Source organism: Rana temporaria, chromosome 4, assembly GCF_905171775.1.
Source record: "Rana temporaria chromosome 4, aRanTem1.1, whole genome shotgun sequence".
Taxonomy (NCBI): domain Eukaryota; kingdom Metazoa; phylum Chordata; class Amphibia; order Anura; family Ranidae; genus Rana; species Rana temporaria.
In genome coordinates this window covers 95,949,848-95,969,610 of record NC_053492.1, presented here as the reverse complement: position 1 = coordinate 95,969,610, position 19,763 = coordinate 95,949,848, and the positions used below count along the sequence as shown (strand labels likewise).

At 45.7% G+C, this 19,763-nt stretch overlaps 1 protein-coding gene across 2 annotated transcripts in view; it reads right to left on the bottom strand.

Moving 5' to 3' along the window:
- The window catches only part of LOC120936380 (ribonuclease H1-like), a 51,992-nt gene extending 36,937 nt beyond the window's left edge, over positions 1-15,055 (bottom strand). The window contains exons 1-5 of one of the 2 annotated variants that reach the window (XM_040348661.1): positions 14,918-15,054; positions 11,781-11,893; positions 10,938-11,037; positions 8,701-8,755; positions 8,365-8,449 (exon numbers count right to left, since the gene is read on the bottom strand). In XM_040348661.1, coding sequence (XP_040204595.1) covers positions 8,365-8,449; positions 8,701-8,755; positions 10,938-11,037; positions 11,781-11,893; positions 14,918-14,967 — 403 coding nt within the window. In that variant the 5' untranslated portion in view covers positions 14,968-15,054. Of the gene's footprint in view, positions 1-8,364; positions 8,450-8,700; positions 8,756-10,937; positions 11,038-11,780; positions 11,894-14,917 lie in introns of both variants that reach the window. The other variant, XM_040348662.1, reaches the window with a different exon arrangement.
- Between the last annotated feature and the right edge of the window lie 4,708 nt (positions 15,056-19,763).

Sequence of the window (19,763 nt, the reverse complement as noted above, 5' to 3'; positions counted from 1 at the left end):
TGGCCACCCACTCAGCCTCTTCACAGAGACTAGAGGTCAGCTGACTGGTAAAGAATGATGTAAGGGGGGTGGAGGAGACTCCATCTCCTGATTTTGGCATAGGTGTCACTGCTGCGGGACACCACAAAGTGAGACAGTGAGTAACACTACCTGTGATTATAGTTGCCATTAAACAAGAAAGATGGCCAGAGAGAGAGTGATGGGGAAAAAAATTAGGATAGAGAGATAAAAGGGAAAGAAAGGAGAACACAGAGAAAATGTGGTACATCCTAAAATGTAGCATAATGGGATTTAATACCATATGAGTGCAAGGGACTCAGGGAGCGCTAAATGTCCATGGGTTAGGGGCACAAATTACTTGTCTTGCCTTGGGTGCAGACAACCCACGCTACAAAATAATTTTACTGTTAGGAGTCCCCACAGCTTGGGAAATTATATCAAGGGGTCACGGCACTAGAAGGTTTAGACCCACTGGATTAGAGGGAGGAGATACATCCCCTCCCCTCTGCTGGAGGTCTCTCCCGTCAACATTTTTCTTTTGGTGTCAAAAAAGTCAGAGGTGACTCATGCAGATAGGAACAAAGCAGACAAATTGCACTTAGTGCTCTTAATTGAAGTACACAATAGAGGGATAAGCTTTGTTCATATTTCATGTCTGAAGTTTACAACCACTAGGGCCCATTTCACATGGGGCAGATCAGTAATGATCCGCCCCGTGAACCTCTGCTTGCTCAGGGGGGGATTGCTCCGTTGATCCCAGCTGAGCCAGCGGATGACAGGGCGGTCCCCGCACACTGTGCAGGGACCGCCCTGTCTTTTCTCCGTTCTCCTCTCTATGGGGGGGGGGGGGGGGTCAGATGAACACGGACCGTCTCGTCTGTCAGTGTCCACCCGATCCGCAGATGGATGAAAAAAACTAAAAAAAAAATAGGATGTTGTACTCACCGTAAAATCCAGTTCATGGACAGCAGTATATTGACCTTGGGTATTATCTTTCTAGGAGATTGACTAGGCAGAAAAACAGCATGTTATGTTAAAAACTCCACACAGTACAGTACCTCCCAGGAGACTGTTACCCCTGGTACATCCCCCACTCTCTGCTCTACAGCCTCAGTTCGTTAAGCAGTACAAACAAAGGAGGGGGTGGGTGCTGTGTCTGTCCATGAACTCAGAGAAATGGATTTTACGGTGAGTACAAAAAAACTATTTTCTCTTCCGTTCATGGACGGACACAGCAGCATCTTGACCTTAGGGACGTCCCCGAACAGTGTAAAAAATAAAATAAAAATAAATAAAAATAAAAAAAATCGAGGGGTGGGAAAAACACAGCAAACCAACTTCACCCCAAACAAACCAGAGCTCAACAGAGGAACTTCAACCTTAAACAGCCGCCTGCAAAACCTTGTGGCCGAAAGGCATCTGAAGATGCACTCACATCCACCTAGTAAAACTTTGAGAAGGTGTGGACTGACGACCAAGTCGCTGCCTTACACATCTGTAAAACAGACGCTTGATGGCGGAAAGCCCAAAAAGGCACCAAGAAAGGGTGGCAGATGAGACCGCCAGACCCTTCTTCGGACCAGTCACCGACACGAACAGTGAATCAGACTTCCGAAACGGAGCCGTAGCAGATGGTTTCGAGCCCTACGGGTGTACCCAAGTCAAAGGAATGCAATGCAGCCTCTTGTGTTCGCCGGCCGAGGACACAAGGATGGGAGAACAATGTCCTCATTAATGTGAAAGGCCGAAACAACCTTAGGAAGGAACAACGGCTGCGGACGCAGCACCCATCCCGGTGGATGACCAAGTAAGGAGCCTTGCAAGACAAGGCCGCCAATTCAAAAAACCTGTCTGACCGATGTAATTGCCACCAGAAAAAAAACACCTTCTGGGAAAGTCAATAAAGGGATCTCCCTAATGCCCTCAAACGGAGGCTTTTGAAGCACCGAGAGGACTAAATTCAAGTCCCACGGAGACGGTGGAGGATGCACAGGAGGGGCCACATGCCAAACCCCCTGCACAAACATCCGCACCAGAGAGTGCGCCACCAAGGGTCGCTGAAAGAAAACAGCCAAGGCCGAAATCTGCCCCTTAAAATCGTACTTGATGCCAGAGCCTGATCAACTCCCACAGAGATGCAAGCCTTCCACGTACGATGGTATCTTCCGGGAAGTAGACTTCCACGCCCGCAGCGTGGTAGAGATCGAATCAGACAGACCTCGGTCCCTCAGCACCTGGCTTTCAATAGCCACGCCGTTAAAGCCACGACTAAAGCAGGATGAAAGAGTACCTGCGACAGAAGATCCTCTCGCAGTGGCAGGCACCACGGAACATCTGCCACCAGACCTGCATACGAGATCTGCGTACCAGGGATGGCAAAGCCAATTCGGAGCAATTAGGATTGTTGGTATCCCCTCGGCTTCCACTCTGCGGAGCAGACGAGGAAGCAGCTTCAGAGAAGGGAAGGCGTAGATTAGACGATAGTGACCCCACAGCGCCACCAACGCGTCCGCCCACGGGTCTTTTGACCTGGCCAAGAACCTCGACACCTTCCGATTGAGTCGTGATGCCAGGAGATCCACGTCTGGAGTGCCCATTTCAGACACAGACTCTGAAACACATGTAGCGACCATTCTCCTTAGTCTAGCGTTTGGCGACTTAGGTAGTCCGCCTGCCAGTTCTGTACACGGCCGACAGAGCTGGAACGTTCTCTTCGGCCCACCGGAGGATGTGAGCGACCTCCGCCACGGCAGCCGAGCTCCTTGTGCCCCCCTGATTGACATAAGTCACTGCCGTGGCGTTGTCTGACTGAATCCTGACTGGGCGGCCCTGTAGTCTCAGAGACCACTTGGAGAGGCACAGCCTGATAGCCCGGAGTTCCAGGACATTGATCAGCAGTTGGGATTCTTCCCGATTCCAGCACCCCTGGGCTGACTGAACACCCCAGACTCCCCCCCCAGCCGGAGAGACTGGCATCCGTCGTGACCACCGTCCAATGGCATGGGAGGAACGACCTCCCGGCCCGAAGCACCGGAGAAGTCAGCCACCACACTAGGGCGCTTGTCCCAATGCGAGTGTGAGTGTGAAATTAAGCATACGGAACCGCCTCGAAGGAGGCCACCATGAGACCCAGAACTCGCATGCATAAGCGAAGAGATGACCATTTTTGGGTCTCCAACCGCTGCACCGCAGCTAGCAGTGTCAGTTTCTCCGTTGGTTATAAAAACTCTCGCCTCCGAGGAATCCAGGACCAAGCCCAGGTATTCCAGGCGCTGAGACGGCACCAACACCGACTTCTGAACATTTAGCAGCCAACCGAATTACCGGAGGGTCTGGCAGGTGATACACATCTTCCTCAACTCTGAGCTTGAAGAAGCTCTCAGAAGAAGGTCGTCCAGGTATCCTACAATAGCGATCCCACGCTGCCTCAGCAGGGCCAGAATCGGAGCGAGCACCTTGGTGAAAACCCTTGGCGCTGAAGCCAGGCCAAAAGGGAGGGCCACAAATTGAAAATGGTCCTCCCCGACCACAAAGCACAGAAATCTCTGGTGCTTTGCGCATATGGGGATATGCAAGTACGCGTCCTTGATATCCAAGGACGCCAGGAAATCCCCTTGATGGAGTGCCACTACTACAGAGCGAAACGACTCCATCCTGAACTTTTGCACTTTGACAAAACAGTTGAGGGCCTTGAGACCCAGGATTGGACGGACCCCTTCCTTCTTGGGGACTACAAACAGATCGGAGTAAAACCCCTGAAACCTGAAACAGTTCCAGTAAGGGAACCGGCACGATCACCCATGATCAGCAGATCCTGAACAGCCCCAAACAGGGCCTTCCGACGACCCGGAGAAAGCTGGAGGTTGGAAGGGAAAAAAAAATCTGTTTGGCGGACAGACACTTGGGAGAACAGGGAGAAACTTGTACTCTGAGGAAACCACTTTGCAAACCCACCGGTCGGAAAGGAGATATCCACCGAGCCGTGAATTTGCGAAGCCGGCCCCCCACCCCAGAGACGGGCGGGGGCAGACCTTCATGCGGAAGCAGGTATTTCCGCAGGCTTGCGGAACCAGGGACGCTTCTGCCATTCAGTGCCCTGGGAACGTTAACCTGCAGTCCCGGGTGGACGGAAAAACCCTTGGGGGCGGTAAAGGAGGGCCCCTGCCTACAGCAAGGCTTTTTCCCCTTTACCAGATTGTGGGAGCAGAGTGCTCTTACCTCCCGTGGCATCTTTTAGAATGTCATCTAGAGAAGCCCCAAAAAGCCTTTCACCCTTAAAGGGCAAGTCCACCAAGGCCTTCTTAGAAGACTGGTCCCGCGGACCAACACTTCAGCCAGATACTGTAAGGCGGCGCAACACCACCACGTAGGCCGAGGCCCTGGAGAGCAAGGGAAGCGTATCCAGGGCTGACTCAGACAAATTTTAGGCCCTGCACCAACTGGTTGGCCAGCGCCACACAGTCAGGGGGGCTTGTTGCTCCCCCTCAACTACTAAAGCAACAACTTTGCCCGTTCAGTGTCAGACATTAGAGCCCCGACCAAGACCGGTCTCATCGCTGACCCCACCACCATGAACATGGAGCGGGCCACAGCCTCAGCTCTCCTATCTGCTGGGTCCTTGAAAGCGGGAGCCCCCTCCACAGGTAACATGGTAGCTTTGTTCAGTCTGGACACAGGGGAGTCCACTGACGGAGAAGAGGTCCATTTCTTCAGGAAATCCTCCTCACAAGGATAACGGACCGCAAAGCATTTTGGAACAGAAAAAAAAAAAAAAAAAACTTTGGCGGCCGATCTCATTCCTTGTACAAAAACGTTTCCAGATAAGGAACACAAGGAAACACTTTTGCAGTGCGGACCGGCTTGCGGAACCCAAAAGGGACCGAGATCTGATGTCTCCACCATTTTCTGATATCCTGCACCGCAGTGATAAGAGCTCCAACTAGCGCCCTATCATGCGCCGACCCTGATGCAGAGTCATCCTCACTGTCCGTGTGGACTGGGACTGCATCCTCTGACACCTCGGAACCAGGGCCGAGAGCAGTAGCTGGGCCCGATTACGTGTCAGAGGCATCCCCAGAAGAAGGCTGGGGAGGGGGCACTTTTTACCCCCCCCCCCTCTGGCCACACGCCGCTTCCATCCTGGCAACAAAGACCTCTAGGACTGCCGTCATAGCAACAGAGGCCGCAGGTACAGGGGCACTAAGGGTTAACACCGGCATGGGGGAAGCAAAATCTGGTTCGGACGCCATGCTGACCCACCCTTTGAATGCAAGGCAAGACCCACAGGCCACCCTCCCGGCCGCAGCAGAGAACACGGGACCCCCCCCAGAGGACTCACCACCCGACCAGGCCTGGTACCATCCCTCAGAAGTGTAATGGAACCGTTTGCGTTGATTTTCCAGCCACTAGAGGCAAAGACATTCCAAAATGGCCAGACATGCAGAGCATGTGGGCTACAGGAAAATGGCCGTCGATCTCCAATAAAGGCGCCGCCAAAATGGTGGCCGCGAGGGTAAAAAGAAACCACACAGAGCAGCAAAAACAGGTCCCCCCCACACAAACACGGCAGCAAAACAGCACCCCCCGGAAGCAGACAGCCCCCAGCCACTGGATGGAGCCCTCCAGGCGGTCCCCCCCACCCAGAACGTGGGGAAAGGAGGGAGAGGAAGGGAGAAAGGAAAGCAGGGCGGACCCTTAATCGACCTCCCCAGCCGCATTACCCTGCCAAAGCGAAGGGACTGCTACTTACCCATCCTGCAACCACCGGCTGAAGGCATCCCGGACAGAACCAACGTCCGCGCAGTTATGGCATGGCTGTCGGCCCAGCACACTGACACGGACAGAGCCCGGTCATATGTGTGCCCTGGAGCATATAGCTCACTGGTCACCCCTGGAGCAACGGAGCATGTCATGGACCAGACCACAGAGGCCCAGAGGAGCCATGTCATTCTCCTTTGCTAGGCAGAAAAAAAACAGGCTGCAGAGCAGAGAGTGGGGGTATGTACCAGGGGGAACCGCCCCCAGGGAGGTACTGTGTGGAGTGTTTAACATGCTGTTTTTCTGCCTAGTCAATCTCCTAGGAGGATAATACCCCAAGGTCAATATGCTGCTGTGTCCGTCCATGAACGGAAGAGAAAAAAAATGGGAGCCCATGTTGAATACCTATCTGGGGGGCTAGTTTGAGCCTGGATATTCTATGTTTTTCTATCTGGGGGGCTTGACAGACTTGAATTGCAAGCAGACAAGTGGCCAGACTGAGGTTTGTCAAAATTAGGAATTTTGGTTTACCTGTAAAATCCTTTTCTTGAGTACATCACAGGACAAAAGTGTTAATGCAAATGTTATGCTGCCACCTTCAGCCCAGGTTCACACTGGGCTGCGGGAGTGAAGCTGTGCGAGTTCAGCTGAACCCGCAGAATTTCACTCCTGCCTGTCAGTCCCGATTTCGGCCGCGATTACAGACATCTGCAGTTTTCTGCAGCGCCACCAATGCGTCGTGACACCAATTAGGACTCATTGCCAGCAAATGCCGCCGCACTGTGCATTCTATTTGCTGACCTCCCAGGGGTCTCTCCCTCAGCAAAAGCTGGCACATACACTTTTCAGTGCTAGCCAATAGGCCATTGCCTTTAACTAGTGACGCCCCCTCGGTGCCATGGTCACAGGTGCTCCTTCGCATGGAATCCAGATTAATGGAAAGGGTGCATCACACTCTCCTGGACACCATGCACATTTTCGACCGTAAAAATGGGGAAGTTGGTCAACTTATCAAATAGGCGCCAAGCATGGAGACCTCCTATCTGTTCCCAATGACCAGATAGGTTGATGGCTCCACACATTATTGTACCAGTAATGAGAATTTTACAAACATTATCTTACATTTCCCCCTTATTTTTTCGGGTTCCCTTAAATCTTACTCAGTTCATTGTTTATTTTTACTTTGTTAAAAGGTAATATGAGAGATTTATACACGTACCATTTTATCCCGTTATTTGAATGTATTTGCCAACCTCTGTACCTACACATTTTGTACTTGCCTGCTCTTCCGCAATAAATTATTTTTTTTTTTTTTTTTTTTAACAAAAGTTCATTTATACCTCATTTCTCTCACATTCTTCCCCAGCTCCCTCAGCCATTCACAGCAGCTAGGCGTGTTCCACGCCATGGACACGTGGTTATACACTAAAAAATCTGCAGCACCTAGCATTGTAATTTAACATACTTCCAAAGCCTGCCCCCTATCTCCCAGAAGCTGCTGGGCAAAATTAGGCAATGAAGACAGGAGGAGATCATATTCTGTGAAGGATAGGTTGGGCATGTCTAGGCATGCTGATTGTTTAGCTTAGAAAGTCTTCTCTAAGGTAGACAGCTAGCCAGAAAATTATTAAACCCAACCATGGGTTTAAGAATATTGCTGTATCCCCCCCCCCCCCCACATCAGAGTATGTTTTGATAGGGGGGATGCCTCCCGCTGTGCTATTGTATTCTGCCAATGGGGGCACAGCAAGCATTTCCAGCCAGCAGAATACGATGGTTATTGCAAGCTGCCATTTTTGCTAGCAGTAACCTTATGTAGAAAAATCTGACATGCTGGCTGTACCAAAGTTAAAAATCAATCAGCCTGCCCATACACTGTTTGAATCTGGGCTGGTTCTTGCTGAACCAGCCAAGATTCCAACCATCCATGGATGGCTTTAGCAAATACATGCTGTGTATTATGCTCCCTGCATTTAGCTATTTTTCCAGTTCTCCAAAACTCTATAGCCTCCTTCAATTAACAAGGTTGTAAACTGTTACACCATTTGTAAGTACAGGAAAGCCTATAATAAGGCCTACCTGTAGGTACTGCAAATATCTCCTGAACTTGAAGTTGAGATATTCACATGCGCACTGAAGAAACGCCCCGCTCGTGCAGTTTCCTCAGTACCCGTGCCGTGACCGGCGGCACCCTTGTGCATGCACGGGAGTGAAGTCATTGTGGCGCTGGCGAATCAGTGTCGGAGCCCGTAAACCCAGAAGTAACTCCAGTGACAGATGTTGGCCGTTTGAGCAGAGTGTGGGTGGCACAGCAGGACATTCATACTAGCTCAATATGCCTTTGTCTTGTTTTTGGAGGTTTACCTCTAAAGCTTGCTCCAGGTACCTGCAAGATCAGTTATCCCCTGGAAATCCACTACATATCTATTCTGCAAGAGCTGCCTGCTCACAAGCTTACAAATTAGGTTTAGTTCCACTTTAAGATATTCTTGCAATTGTTGATATGACCCTCACATTCTTGTATGCTTTCAAATATTTTAAAGAGTTTTAAGTTTAAAGATTAGTCACAACAATGACAGCTTAACTCAAGTACTTGATATATCTCACCTTTTATAGTGAACTCACTGTCTGAACGAATATTAAGTCTGGTAATATTCTGACTCTGGGCCTGCTCTACTGCCCTACAGGCTGCCTGGAAGAAGACCAATAATGCACATTTAGTTTAACAGTTCTAAACCATTAACAACCACCAAAAACACGACTGCATAAAATATACCAATGCAGCCTGCAATGCAAGACACTGAATAGTTAGATAAAATTACCTCATTGACTGGATAATAAGACCACAGTCTAAACTAGAAAAGCATCCTGAAAGTTGTATGCATTCAAACATACAGCTTTACATGCCAAGGACCACAGCACCAGCATAACAAAGCAACATACCTGTATTTCAGCTCTCTGATTTGTCTGTCTTCCATACAATCTTTCAGAAACGTTTCTGTAATACAAAGCACAAAATACCATTTGACAGCACAGATCAGTGGAGCAACACATTACAGATCACTCAAATTACTGGTTACAAAAGGATCCTGACCTCTAGACAAATGCCACTTTATGTCATTACTCCAGGGCTCGATAAATCCGGTCGCCAGGTGACTGAAAATAGTCTCCTGGCGACTTGGCTTGGAAGGTGGGCAAAAAAACAAAAAAATTTATTTTGTGTTAAGTCTCCAGCTCTTTCTTGTGTGAACTGGCTCCATCTGGTGGTGGCCGTTGGTGTTACAAGTTGAGCATTACAAGTTAAACAGCAATTCGAATGTCATTTTTCACTGCCATCTTCTTCCCTCCAATTAGAACCCCCAAACATTATATATATTTTTTATCCCAACACCCTAGAGAATAAAATGGCGATCGTTGCAATATTTGCGCAGCAGTCTAACAAGCGCACTTTTTTGGGAAAAAAATTACACTTTTTTTAATTAAAAAATAAAACCGTAAAGTTATCACCATTTTTTTTTTAATATTATGAAAGATAATGTTACGCCGAGTAAATTCATACCCAACATGTCACGCTTCAAAATTGCGTCCGCTCGTGGAATGCCGACAAACTTTTACCCTTTAAAATCTTCATAGGCGACGGTTAAAAAAATCTACAGGTTGCATGTTTTGAGTTAGGGTCTAGGGCTAGAATTATTGCTCTCGCTCTACCAATCGCGGCGATACCTCACATGTGTGGTTTAAACACCGTTTACCTATGCGGGCGCTGCTTACATATGTGTTCGCTTCTGCGCGCAAGCTCGTCAGGACGGGGTGCGTTTTCTGGCTCCTAACTTTTTTAGCTGGTTCCTAGATTCCAAGCAAATTTGTCAAACCCTGCATTACTCCATCTCCTCTGCAAACTTCCTAAATTCAACTAAAAACTGTATTGCAGAACCAGGCTGGCTTGTAGAGCTGACCCTCCCAAATATAATCCTGCAGTGCTGGTGACTGCATGAAGACAGTATAAAAACAATGCAGTCAGTTCCAACTCCAACTAGCTGTAAATACAAATCTATAGGTTCAATTCTAAAGTGCAACCTTTGCTACCAGCCATTTGTGTGTTTTTCCACATATTAAAACTCACAAAACATTGTGAAAGCAGAGACCTTAGAGAATAAAATGCTGGTTATTCCAATTTATGTTACACAATATTAGTGCAACAGTTTATCAAGCACAATTTGTTTTAGTAAAACAGATCAGATTGTGCCAGGTAAACAGTAGCCAAAATGTCATATGTAGGCATGTGTAATGGGGGCTTTAAACCCATTTTCAGATAGGATAGCTGATAAGGCTGCAGGGGGAACCCCCTTTTCCTGTACAAGTGATGGAGTGGCTGTATATCTGCTCAAATCACTACTAGGGCCGAAACAACTAATCGATTAATCGACAACTAATCGATTATGAAATTAATCGATTACAATTTTCATAATCGAATAATCGGCCAGTAACATAATGGGGGTTAAAAAAACTAAAATTAGCGATTTAAAGTACAAAAAATCAAATCCCTACTGTAAATATTACTTTCACTGTCCCACAGTAAAAAAATGAACCCCTTACAGTAGCGATTTGCTCTTTTTGTACATTTTAGTTTTTTTAACCCCATTATGTTACTACACATCTCAGGCCTGGGTCACATCTGTTTTTTGGTGCTTTTTGCAGAAACACTACAGTTCATTTACATGTTTTCCTATGGGACACGTTCACATCCATGATTTTTTTTTCAGCTGCTGCGTATTTGGAAAGGGCAAGAACTTTTTAACGCAAAACGGTGCGATTATGTTTTTTTTGGTTCAATATACTTCAATGGAGAAGCTGCAGAAAAGCACGCAACGTGTCTTTGTAGCAATTTGTGTTTTGTAATCTGCCCAACAATAAAAAAAAATTCTCAAGGCTATTATTCGATTAATCGAAACAATAATCGGCCAACTAATCGATTATGAAAATAATCGTTAGTTGCAGCCCTAATCACTACCAATAAAAAGAATGACCGTCTGAAAATTGATACCAGGATAAGGCACCAGCCCAGTATAACTACTTCAACTGGAGGATGTCATGACACCCACCCAAGGACAAGTGGTTAAAGAGTCTAGCTACTAAAATAGCAACTATTTTATTCTTCATATGGTCCAAAAAAGACTTACTGTGAACTGCCAGCACCCCAGTAAACACCAACTCCAGCTCTTGCGCCATATCTACCGTTGCGGGAACAGCATCCATCAGTGTAAACCACTGCTGACCTCTCTGCAAAAGGAAATACCAATTATTTGCTTAGTACAAGTGAGAATTGATTGACTGTATGGATTTCCCAGGTATTTTTGAATAGTACTTGCTGGTATTTTTTGTGCAGAACTGTTCTCTAGTGTAGCTAGCTGTACAGAAATGGTTAATTCAGTGTTAGCTTTCGTTAAGGCCCCTTTCACACTGGGGCTGCGTTGGCAGTAAAGCACTGCCATTTTTAGCAGCAATTTACTGTAAATTTTGTGGCACTATTTGGCTGCTAGCAGGGCGGTTTTACCCCCGCTAGCAGCCGAGAAAGTGTTAAAAGCCACCGCAAAGCACCTCTGAAGAGGCAGTATAGCCACGGTGCCCCATTGATTTCAATGGGCAGGAGCAGTATACACACACTGTTCCTTCACCGCTCCAAAGATGCTGCTAGCAGGACTTGTTTTTACCATCCTGCTAGCGCACCGCTCCAGTGTGAAAGCCTCGCAGCAGCTGTTTCAGGTCACTTTGCAGGCACTATTTTTAGCATTATTGCACCTGCAAAGCAACCCAGTGAAAGGGATTTAAGAGGTTACTTCAGTACAAAGGGCTGGTTGAACACACAGCAGGGGATGTACAGAAGTACAAAAACCTAACACTTTAACCGGCCTAAACACATTTGAGTTTTAGTAAGGGATTCTATGGTACAATGTTAAATGAAGGAGACTGCATACAGCACCAAATGTTTCCCCAAACAGCCTGCAAATCCAGAATTGGTGTACCTCTTTTTGGAGGGTAGTCACGCTCTTCTACAAAGTTCTGAGCTTCTTGGTATGATGAAAACTTTTTGTATCTTGCTGATGGATAGCGGTCCACTTGCTCTCTGCATTCATCCCTGGAATCACAAAATTGCTCATTTAGAAGTTATGTAGTATATTTCAATGAATATATTCAAACCCATGTCTCCGCTCAAGACTAGCTCCTTCACCTCTCTACCCAGGTGCTAGCCCCTACAGCCCACCCCCAAAAAAGCCAAGCTTGAGTGCAGCTTACATTTTTTATACAATTTCAATAGTGAATAGCACACATGTAAAAGTTTTCATAAAAGATGAGTTTACACCTCAGAAGTAGAGTGTGCAGAGATCACCAAATCCCAAGGCAGGCAAATCGAGGGCCGTCTTATTCAGCCTCTTGTGTATCCTCTACAACAGAAATCAAAGCAGAGAGACAATGGCTTGTTGATCAAATCAAGATTATGTTGACAAGGGAGAGTCAGTCTACTACTCCTTTACAGACCATTTGTAGGCAGTATAGTGGTTCAGCACCAGTCACCAGGGCTGCGACTAAAAAAAAAATCTGTCAATAGGGAAAAACAGCTATAATAAGCAGTTCAGCTATGTACTTCAGTTTTCTTAGCTGCATAGAAAAATAAATATAAAACTTACAAAAGCTAGTGCTTACCAAGTAATTCCTCCCTTGATATGGGTAGGGATCTCCTTACTGTTCCAGTGAGGCTGTGGGTAATAATCCCAAGAAAGGATTATTCTTACCAAAGTGCGGGCCATCGACCAGGGTAACACTGACACAGGTTGAGGACACCCAGTCGTATTGTGTTCCTGCGAGGCAGTTAACTTGCTGGCCGTCCCAGTCCGGAATGGGACTGTCACAGCCAAGAACATAAAAAAGTCAGTGCTGCTACCCATACATCACATGGAAAGCAAGGTTCCCAGGTGCGCGATCCAGTCGCTGGCTGAGTAGAGTAATAAAGAAAAGATGATCCGCACTCCGGTCGTTGCTCTTAAAAATTAGTAGTTTTTATTAACCACTTAAGGACCCCTTCACGCCGAATGGCACGGCTGGGCACATCCACGTACCTGTTGATGTGTTTCAGCCTATAAGGCCTTAGTCATAAACCACATTACAGACCTGTATGCCACTATACTTTTTACACCTTGTAGTGATATGTACGTGTGCACACACTCGTGCATGCATCCACATACATGAGTAAAACCCACCATGAAATACAAAAAAATTAAATACAAAAGAAAAATGACAATCCGGATATGTGAAAAAAAAAAAAACACCAGAAGAGTAAAAGAGGGGAGGCTATGGGAAGAGGCATACTAAGGCCCCTTTCACACTGGGGCGGGTGGTGCAGTGGCGGTATAGCGCCGAAATCCCATCGGAATTGCAGCAGAATTGCTGCGGTATTCGGCTGCTAGCAGTGTGGTTTTAACCCCCGCCAGCGGCCAAAAAAGGGTTAATACCACCGGCAATGCGCCTCAGCGTCCCATTGTTTTCAATGGGAAGGAACATTGGAGGAAAGGTAAACACGCCGCTCCAAAGATGCTGCTGGCAGGACTTTTGGAGCAGTCCTGCCAGCGCATCGCCTCAGTGTGAAAGCACTCAGGCTTTCACACCAAGACTTCAGAGCAGGATTTTCCAAGTGGTATTTAGGTGCCATTTTTAGCGCTAAAACGCCTGAAAAAAGTCTCAGTGTGAAAGGGGTCTTAATGTAAGTGCAAGTCCAGATCCCACCTCAGGCTTAGCCCCCTGAGGCGATCTAGTTTTTAACCTAAAAATCCACCCTGCTTCTCTCCCCAATAGTCTTCTCTTCCGGTCACCTTTTCTGGGCGAGTGAGACAACCGTTCTATTCCTCTAAAACGAAAAGAGGAGAGATCGCCCTGACAATCCCTAAAGTGACTTGTTGCATTCAAAATATTTCTAGCATTTAGACTATTTGTGTCACAATAATGTTCCCCCATACAGGCTCTCAAAGGACTTGTGGTACAGCCTACATATTGGAGGCTGCATGAAATACAGCACACAAATTACAGTGCATGGCAGGACAGGAGCAAGCCAAAGATGCAGCATGCAGAACTGTTGGTGCACATTAACAGCAAACAACACTTGGCCTAATGGGACCATGGAAAAAGAAAAATTAAAAAAAAAAAGGGGGGGGGGCCAAAATACTTAAAGCGGTTGTAAACCATATATATATATATATATATATATATATATATATATATATATATATATATATATATATATATATATATATATATATATATTTTTTTTTTTACCTGCAAGGCAAAATGCATAATCAGCTAGTATGCACCGCATAATAGCTGATTATGAAATACTTACCTCAAAACGAGGTGAACAACACTTACCTGGTTCACGCCAAGCGAGATGTCATCTTGCTCCGGCGTGTCTTCCGGGTATCGCCGCTCCAGCGCTGTGATTGGCTGGAGAGGCGATGACGTCACTATTTAAAAATCGGCAAGGTCCGGTGGCTGCCGGATCTTCCGCCATGGATCCCCCCCCTGCGCCGCCCGCATTGCGAGGGGAATATCTCCTAAACCGTACAGGTTTAGGAGATATTCTTTTTACCTACAGGTAAGCCTTGTTATAGGCTTACCTGTAGGTAAAAGTGAAAAATTAAGGTTTACAACCGCTTTAAAAGCCACTCTATGGCCAAAACCCTGGGTACTGATACAGATCTGGCTTTTACTCGATCCACAAAGTTTTGTATTTAGCTATATGTCCCCCCCTTGAGAAATCCACAGAAACTTCCTGCTGGCTCTCTACATGGGCACATTTCTCCAGTGACACAGATCACGACAAAATGACCATAGCCACTGTCATACCCTCCACACGGAGGTTTTATCCAAAATGTAAAAGACAAATGTCTACAGCTACACTTTACAATGTACCCATAGAAGCTTTCAGAAGCCCCATGTGCTCACATTACACATCAGTGGAGTGGTTGCTATAGGCAACCGCTGTATTCCCAGCGCAGGGACCTGGGCCCGAGCCTCCCGCACAGCATAATGGAGATAGACAAGAACAAGTAGCCGCCTCTGAACGGGGATCCGTGCCGACCATTCCACCCCTCGCCGTACATAAGATAATTACCAGTTATCATAGACTCCCACACGGCGACCTCTGCGCACAGCGTACGGCATGATGGCAGCACAACTAATTCAAAGACACTACCCGGTGTACGGCAGCAAACTGTGACAATACACCGGCTTCCTGAGGAGAAAAGGCGGATACCCGCCCAACCCTGCTCTTATATATACAGCGCGGGAAGCGGAGCATCACGTGTCTGAGAGGAGCCTCACAGCTCTGGCCCCGCCCCTGCATAGTGTACATACAGAGCGCAGGATACAGGCCTAGGCCGCAGTATGGTGTATATAAATGATTCCAGTCAGAAAATAAAATACGTGCTCAGATCCCCTAGTGCAGTGATGGCGAACCTTTTTGAGCCCGAGTGCCCAAACTCCAACACAAAACCTAATTTTTTTTTGAAGTGCCAACACTGCAATTAAACATGAATACCAAGGTTTTCGTTTAGAAAAATCAACTCGTACACTTGTCCAAACTAATTAACAGCTTTTGTTTTAAAAGAAAAACACAATAACAGAGCTTTCTATTAAACATTTTTTTTTTATTGAAAAAGATTCTCAACAACTGTACTTGTGCATGTATTTTTGGATAAGGATACATTTGCAGATCGCTGGTAAAGATGCCTTTGCTGATCGCTGGTAAGGATGCCTTTGCTAGGCATTTTCAAAGATGGCTTTGCTGGGCATTTCCAAAGATGGCTTTGCTGGGCATTTTCAAAGATGACTTTGCTGGGCATTTTCAAAGATGACTTTGCTGGCCATTTTCAAAGATGACTTTGCTGGGCATTTTCAAAGATGACTTTGCTGGGCATTTTCAAAGATGACTTTGCTGGGCATTTCCAAAGATGGCTTTGCTGGGCATTTCCAAAGATGGCTTTGCTGGGCATTTCCAAAGATGGCTTTGCTGGGCATTTCCAAAGATGGCTTTGCTGGGCATTTCCAAAGATGGCTTTGCTGGGCATTTCCAAAGATGGCTTTGCTGGGCATTTCCAATGATGGCTTTGCTGGGCATTTCCAAAGATGGCTTTGCTGGGCATTTCCAAAGATGGCTTTGCTGGGCATTATTAAAGATGCCTTGGTAAGGCATCTTTAAAGATGCCATTGCTGGGCATTTTTAAAGATGCCTTGTCTGGGCATTGGTAAAGATTGGTAAAGATGCCTTGGCTGGGCATTAGATGCCTTGGCTGGGCATTGGTAAAGATGCATTTGCTTACACAAGGGATAGAGATCTACAATGCTGTGATGGGTACAGGCACAGTATACTTTGCATAGCTAAAAGACATTATTGAACATAAGCAGAGGATGAGTCTAATGATCTATTGCTGGGCATTATTAAAGATGCCTTGGCTGGGCATTGGTAAAGATGCCTTAGCTGGGCATTGGTAAAGATGCCTTGCCTGGGCATTATTAAAGATGCCATGACTGGGCATTTTTAAAGATGCCTTGGCTGGGCATTGGTAAAGATGCCTTGCCTGGGCATTATTAAAGATGCCATTGCTGGGCATTTTTAAAGATGCCTTGGCTGGGCATTGGTAAAGATGCCTTGCCTGGGCATTATTAAAGATGCCATTGCTGGGCATTTTTAAAGATGCCTTGGCTGGGCATTGGTAAAGATGCCTTGCCTGGGCATTATTAAAGATGCCATTGCTGGGCATTTTTAAAGATGCCTTGGCTGGGCATTGGTAAAGATGCCTTGCCTGGGCATTATTAAAGATGCCATTGCTGGGCATTTTTAAAGATGCCTTGGCTGGGCATTGGTAAAGATGCCTTGGCTGGGCATTGGTAAAGATGCAATGACACATTTTTGTTTTTTTCATTTTAGCCCTTTGGATTCTTCTTTGCAATTCTTGTAGATTAGAATCTACAGCAGCTTCCAGACCCAGCAGAGCAGTGGGCATTTTTAAAGATACCTTGGCTGGGCATTTTTAAAGATGCCTTGGCTGGGCATTGGTAAAGATGCCTTGCCTGGGCATTATTAAAGATGCCATTGCTGGGCATTTTTAAAGATGCCTTGGCTGGGCATTGGTAAAGATGCCTTGCCTGGGCATTATTAAAGATGCCATTGCTGGGCATTTTTAAAGATGCCTTGGCTGGGCATTGGTAAAGATGCCTTGCCTGGGCATTATTAAAGATGCCATTGCTGGGCATTTTTAAAGATGCCTTGGCTGGGCATTGGTAAAGATGCCTTGCCTGGGCATTATTAAAGATGCCATTGCTGGGCATTTTTAAAGATGCCTTGGCTGGGCATTGGTAAAGATGCCTTGTCTGGGCATTGGTAAAGATGCCTTGGCTGGGCATTGGTAAAGATGCAATGACACATTTTTGTTTTTTTCATTTTAGCCCTTTGGATTCTTCTTTGCAATTCTTGTAGATTAGAATCTACAGCAGCTTCCAGACCCAGCAGAGCAGTGGGCATTTTTAAAGATACCTTGGCTGGGCATTTTTAAAGATGCCTTGGCTGGGCATTGGTAAAGATGCCTTGCCTGGGCATTATTAAAGATGCCATTGCTGGGCATTTTTAAAGATACCTTGGCTGGGCATTTTTAAAGATGCCTTGGCTGGGCATTGGTAAAGATGCCTTGCCTGGGCATTATTAAAGATGCCATTGCTGGGCATTTTTAAAGATGCCTTGGCTGGGCGTTGATAAAGATTTGGGATGCTTTTGCACAATTAATGTGATTTTTGCTGTTGTATGCATGCTGATAACTTGTCAAACCTTGGCTCATACTCCGTTAGTTTGAGAGCAACACATACAGCACTCAAATCATCTGTTAGTCTATTTCTGGCATCACATTTGATATAATTCAATGCTGAAAACAGCTGCTCACAAGCATAGGATGACCCAAACAAAGTAAGGAAAGCAATCCCAAGTGTTTTCATTGCCTTAAAATTATTTGGCAGAGAATTCCACACTTTAAGTATTTCATTTTCTGAACTAGCAACTGTGCTGTCTTTGGTCATCCCTTCACACTCCATCTTTTCAAGAGTGGCACGCAGGTCAGAGAATTTATTTTTCCAGATAGAGCTTTCTTGAAATTCCAGTAGCTCCATTTCCAAATTTTCTAAATCTAACCAGTGTAAGCAGGAAAGATCAAGTTCTTCAAATTTGGCTTTATCTGGAGAAGTAAGAAAACTCAGGGTTGTTTCCATCTTACGGAACTGTACAAATCTGTTGCCAAAATTCTCCTTTGCAACTGCTATAATGCTAGAAAATTCTTTGTAGATTTCTTGATGGTTTGGATTGTCTGTAAATGTTGTAGAATTTTCCAAATGCATTTTTAGATTGGGAAAATATTTCAGCTGCCCACTTTCAAGGTCTCTTTCAAAAACCTGCAGTTTTCTCTCAAATGTTCTGATATCACAAAACATTCTTTCTGCCGTTTTCCCTAAACCTTGCAGTTTTTTGTTCAGGACATTAAAGTGTATTGTAAAATCAGTAAAAAACATGAGATTGGTGAGCCAGGTCATATCAGTGAGCTGTGGATATTCCTGCCCCTTGTCATTCATAAACAGCCTAATTTCATCCAAACAGGCTACAAATCTCTCCAAGACCCGTCCTCTGCTTAGCCATCGTACATTATTGTACATAAGTAAAGTATTATACTGTGCCTGTACCTCATCAAGAAGTGCTTGAAACTGTCGAAAATTAAGAGCACGAGCCATGATGTAATTCACCATTTTTGTGACATCCTTGAGGATATCGTCTAATATTTTGCTGCTTTCCTTGGCACAAAGAGCTTCTTGATGTATAATACAATGAAATTGAATGACTGGGTGCTTTGCTTCTTTGACAAAAAACTGTATGAAACCAGATGTTACCCCCACCATGGAAGGTGCCCCGTCACTAGTAACTGAAACCACTTTTTCTGGCCTTATGTCTTGTGAGACAAAAGCCTCCATCACAGCATTGTAGATATCTATCCCTTGTGTTCTTCCAGGCAAAGACAACAGTTTCATGAGCTCCTCTCTCATGGTGTCACCAACAGCATAACGCAAAATTACTGCTAGCCTTGCATGATTATTTATGTCTGTGCTTTCATCCAAGCACATGGAGTAACAGGCTGCCTTTTGTAAGTCAGTGGTGAGCTGCTGACTAACATCACTTGCCATACGCAGGACTCTATCTTTAACAGTATTTCTGCTAAGTGGCATTTCAGAGATTCGTTGCTTAATTTTGTCCTTGTTTGGAAATTCATGAAAAAGGGAATTACTCACAGCCAACATGGCCGTTTTGATAAAATCGCCATCAGAGAGGGGCTTTCCATGTTTTGCTATGCACAGTGAAATTTCAAAGCTGGCATTTGCCAGATAATTTGTTTTAGAAAGATAGTTGCAAAAACTACGATACTGGCAGTGATATCTCTTCAATTTCCCATCAAGAAACTCTTTTCTTTCAGCTACACCAAGTTCGGCAACACTTTTGTGGTTGGTATCAAAATGACGTTTGACACTAGATGTGCGAGATACCACACTTTCACTACACAGAACACATAACGCTTTCCCATTGCGTTCAATCACTCCAAATGACTGTGTCCAGGTCTCTTGGAATGATCTTCCACTATCTGTTTTTAATTTTGCTTTTTTTGATGTACTCATTTTTGGTTGTTCATGTCTACAAAAAACACAAAATGTATAAAATAAGGATGGATGAAGCACCCAATACAAATCTATCCCTACCTACCTATACCAAAAATATTATTGCAACATTTCACAAAAAAGGTAGAACAACTCACGGTTTTGTAGACAGATATACATCGTCCAATATCCTGTGAAACAAGAAGTCGCGCTGTGCCGCTGCTGACACCGCTATGCTGGGTCTGGAAGCTGCTGTAGATTCTGAATTGCAAAGAAGA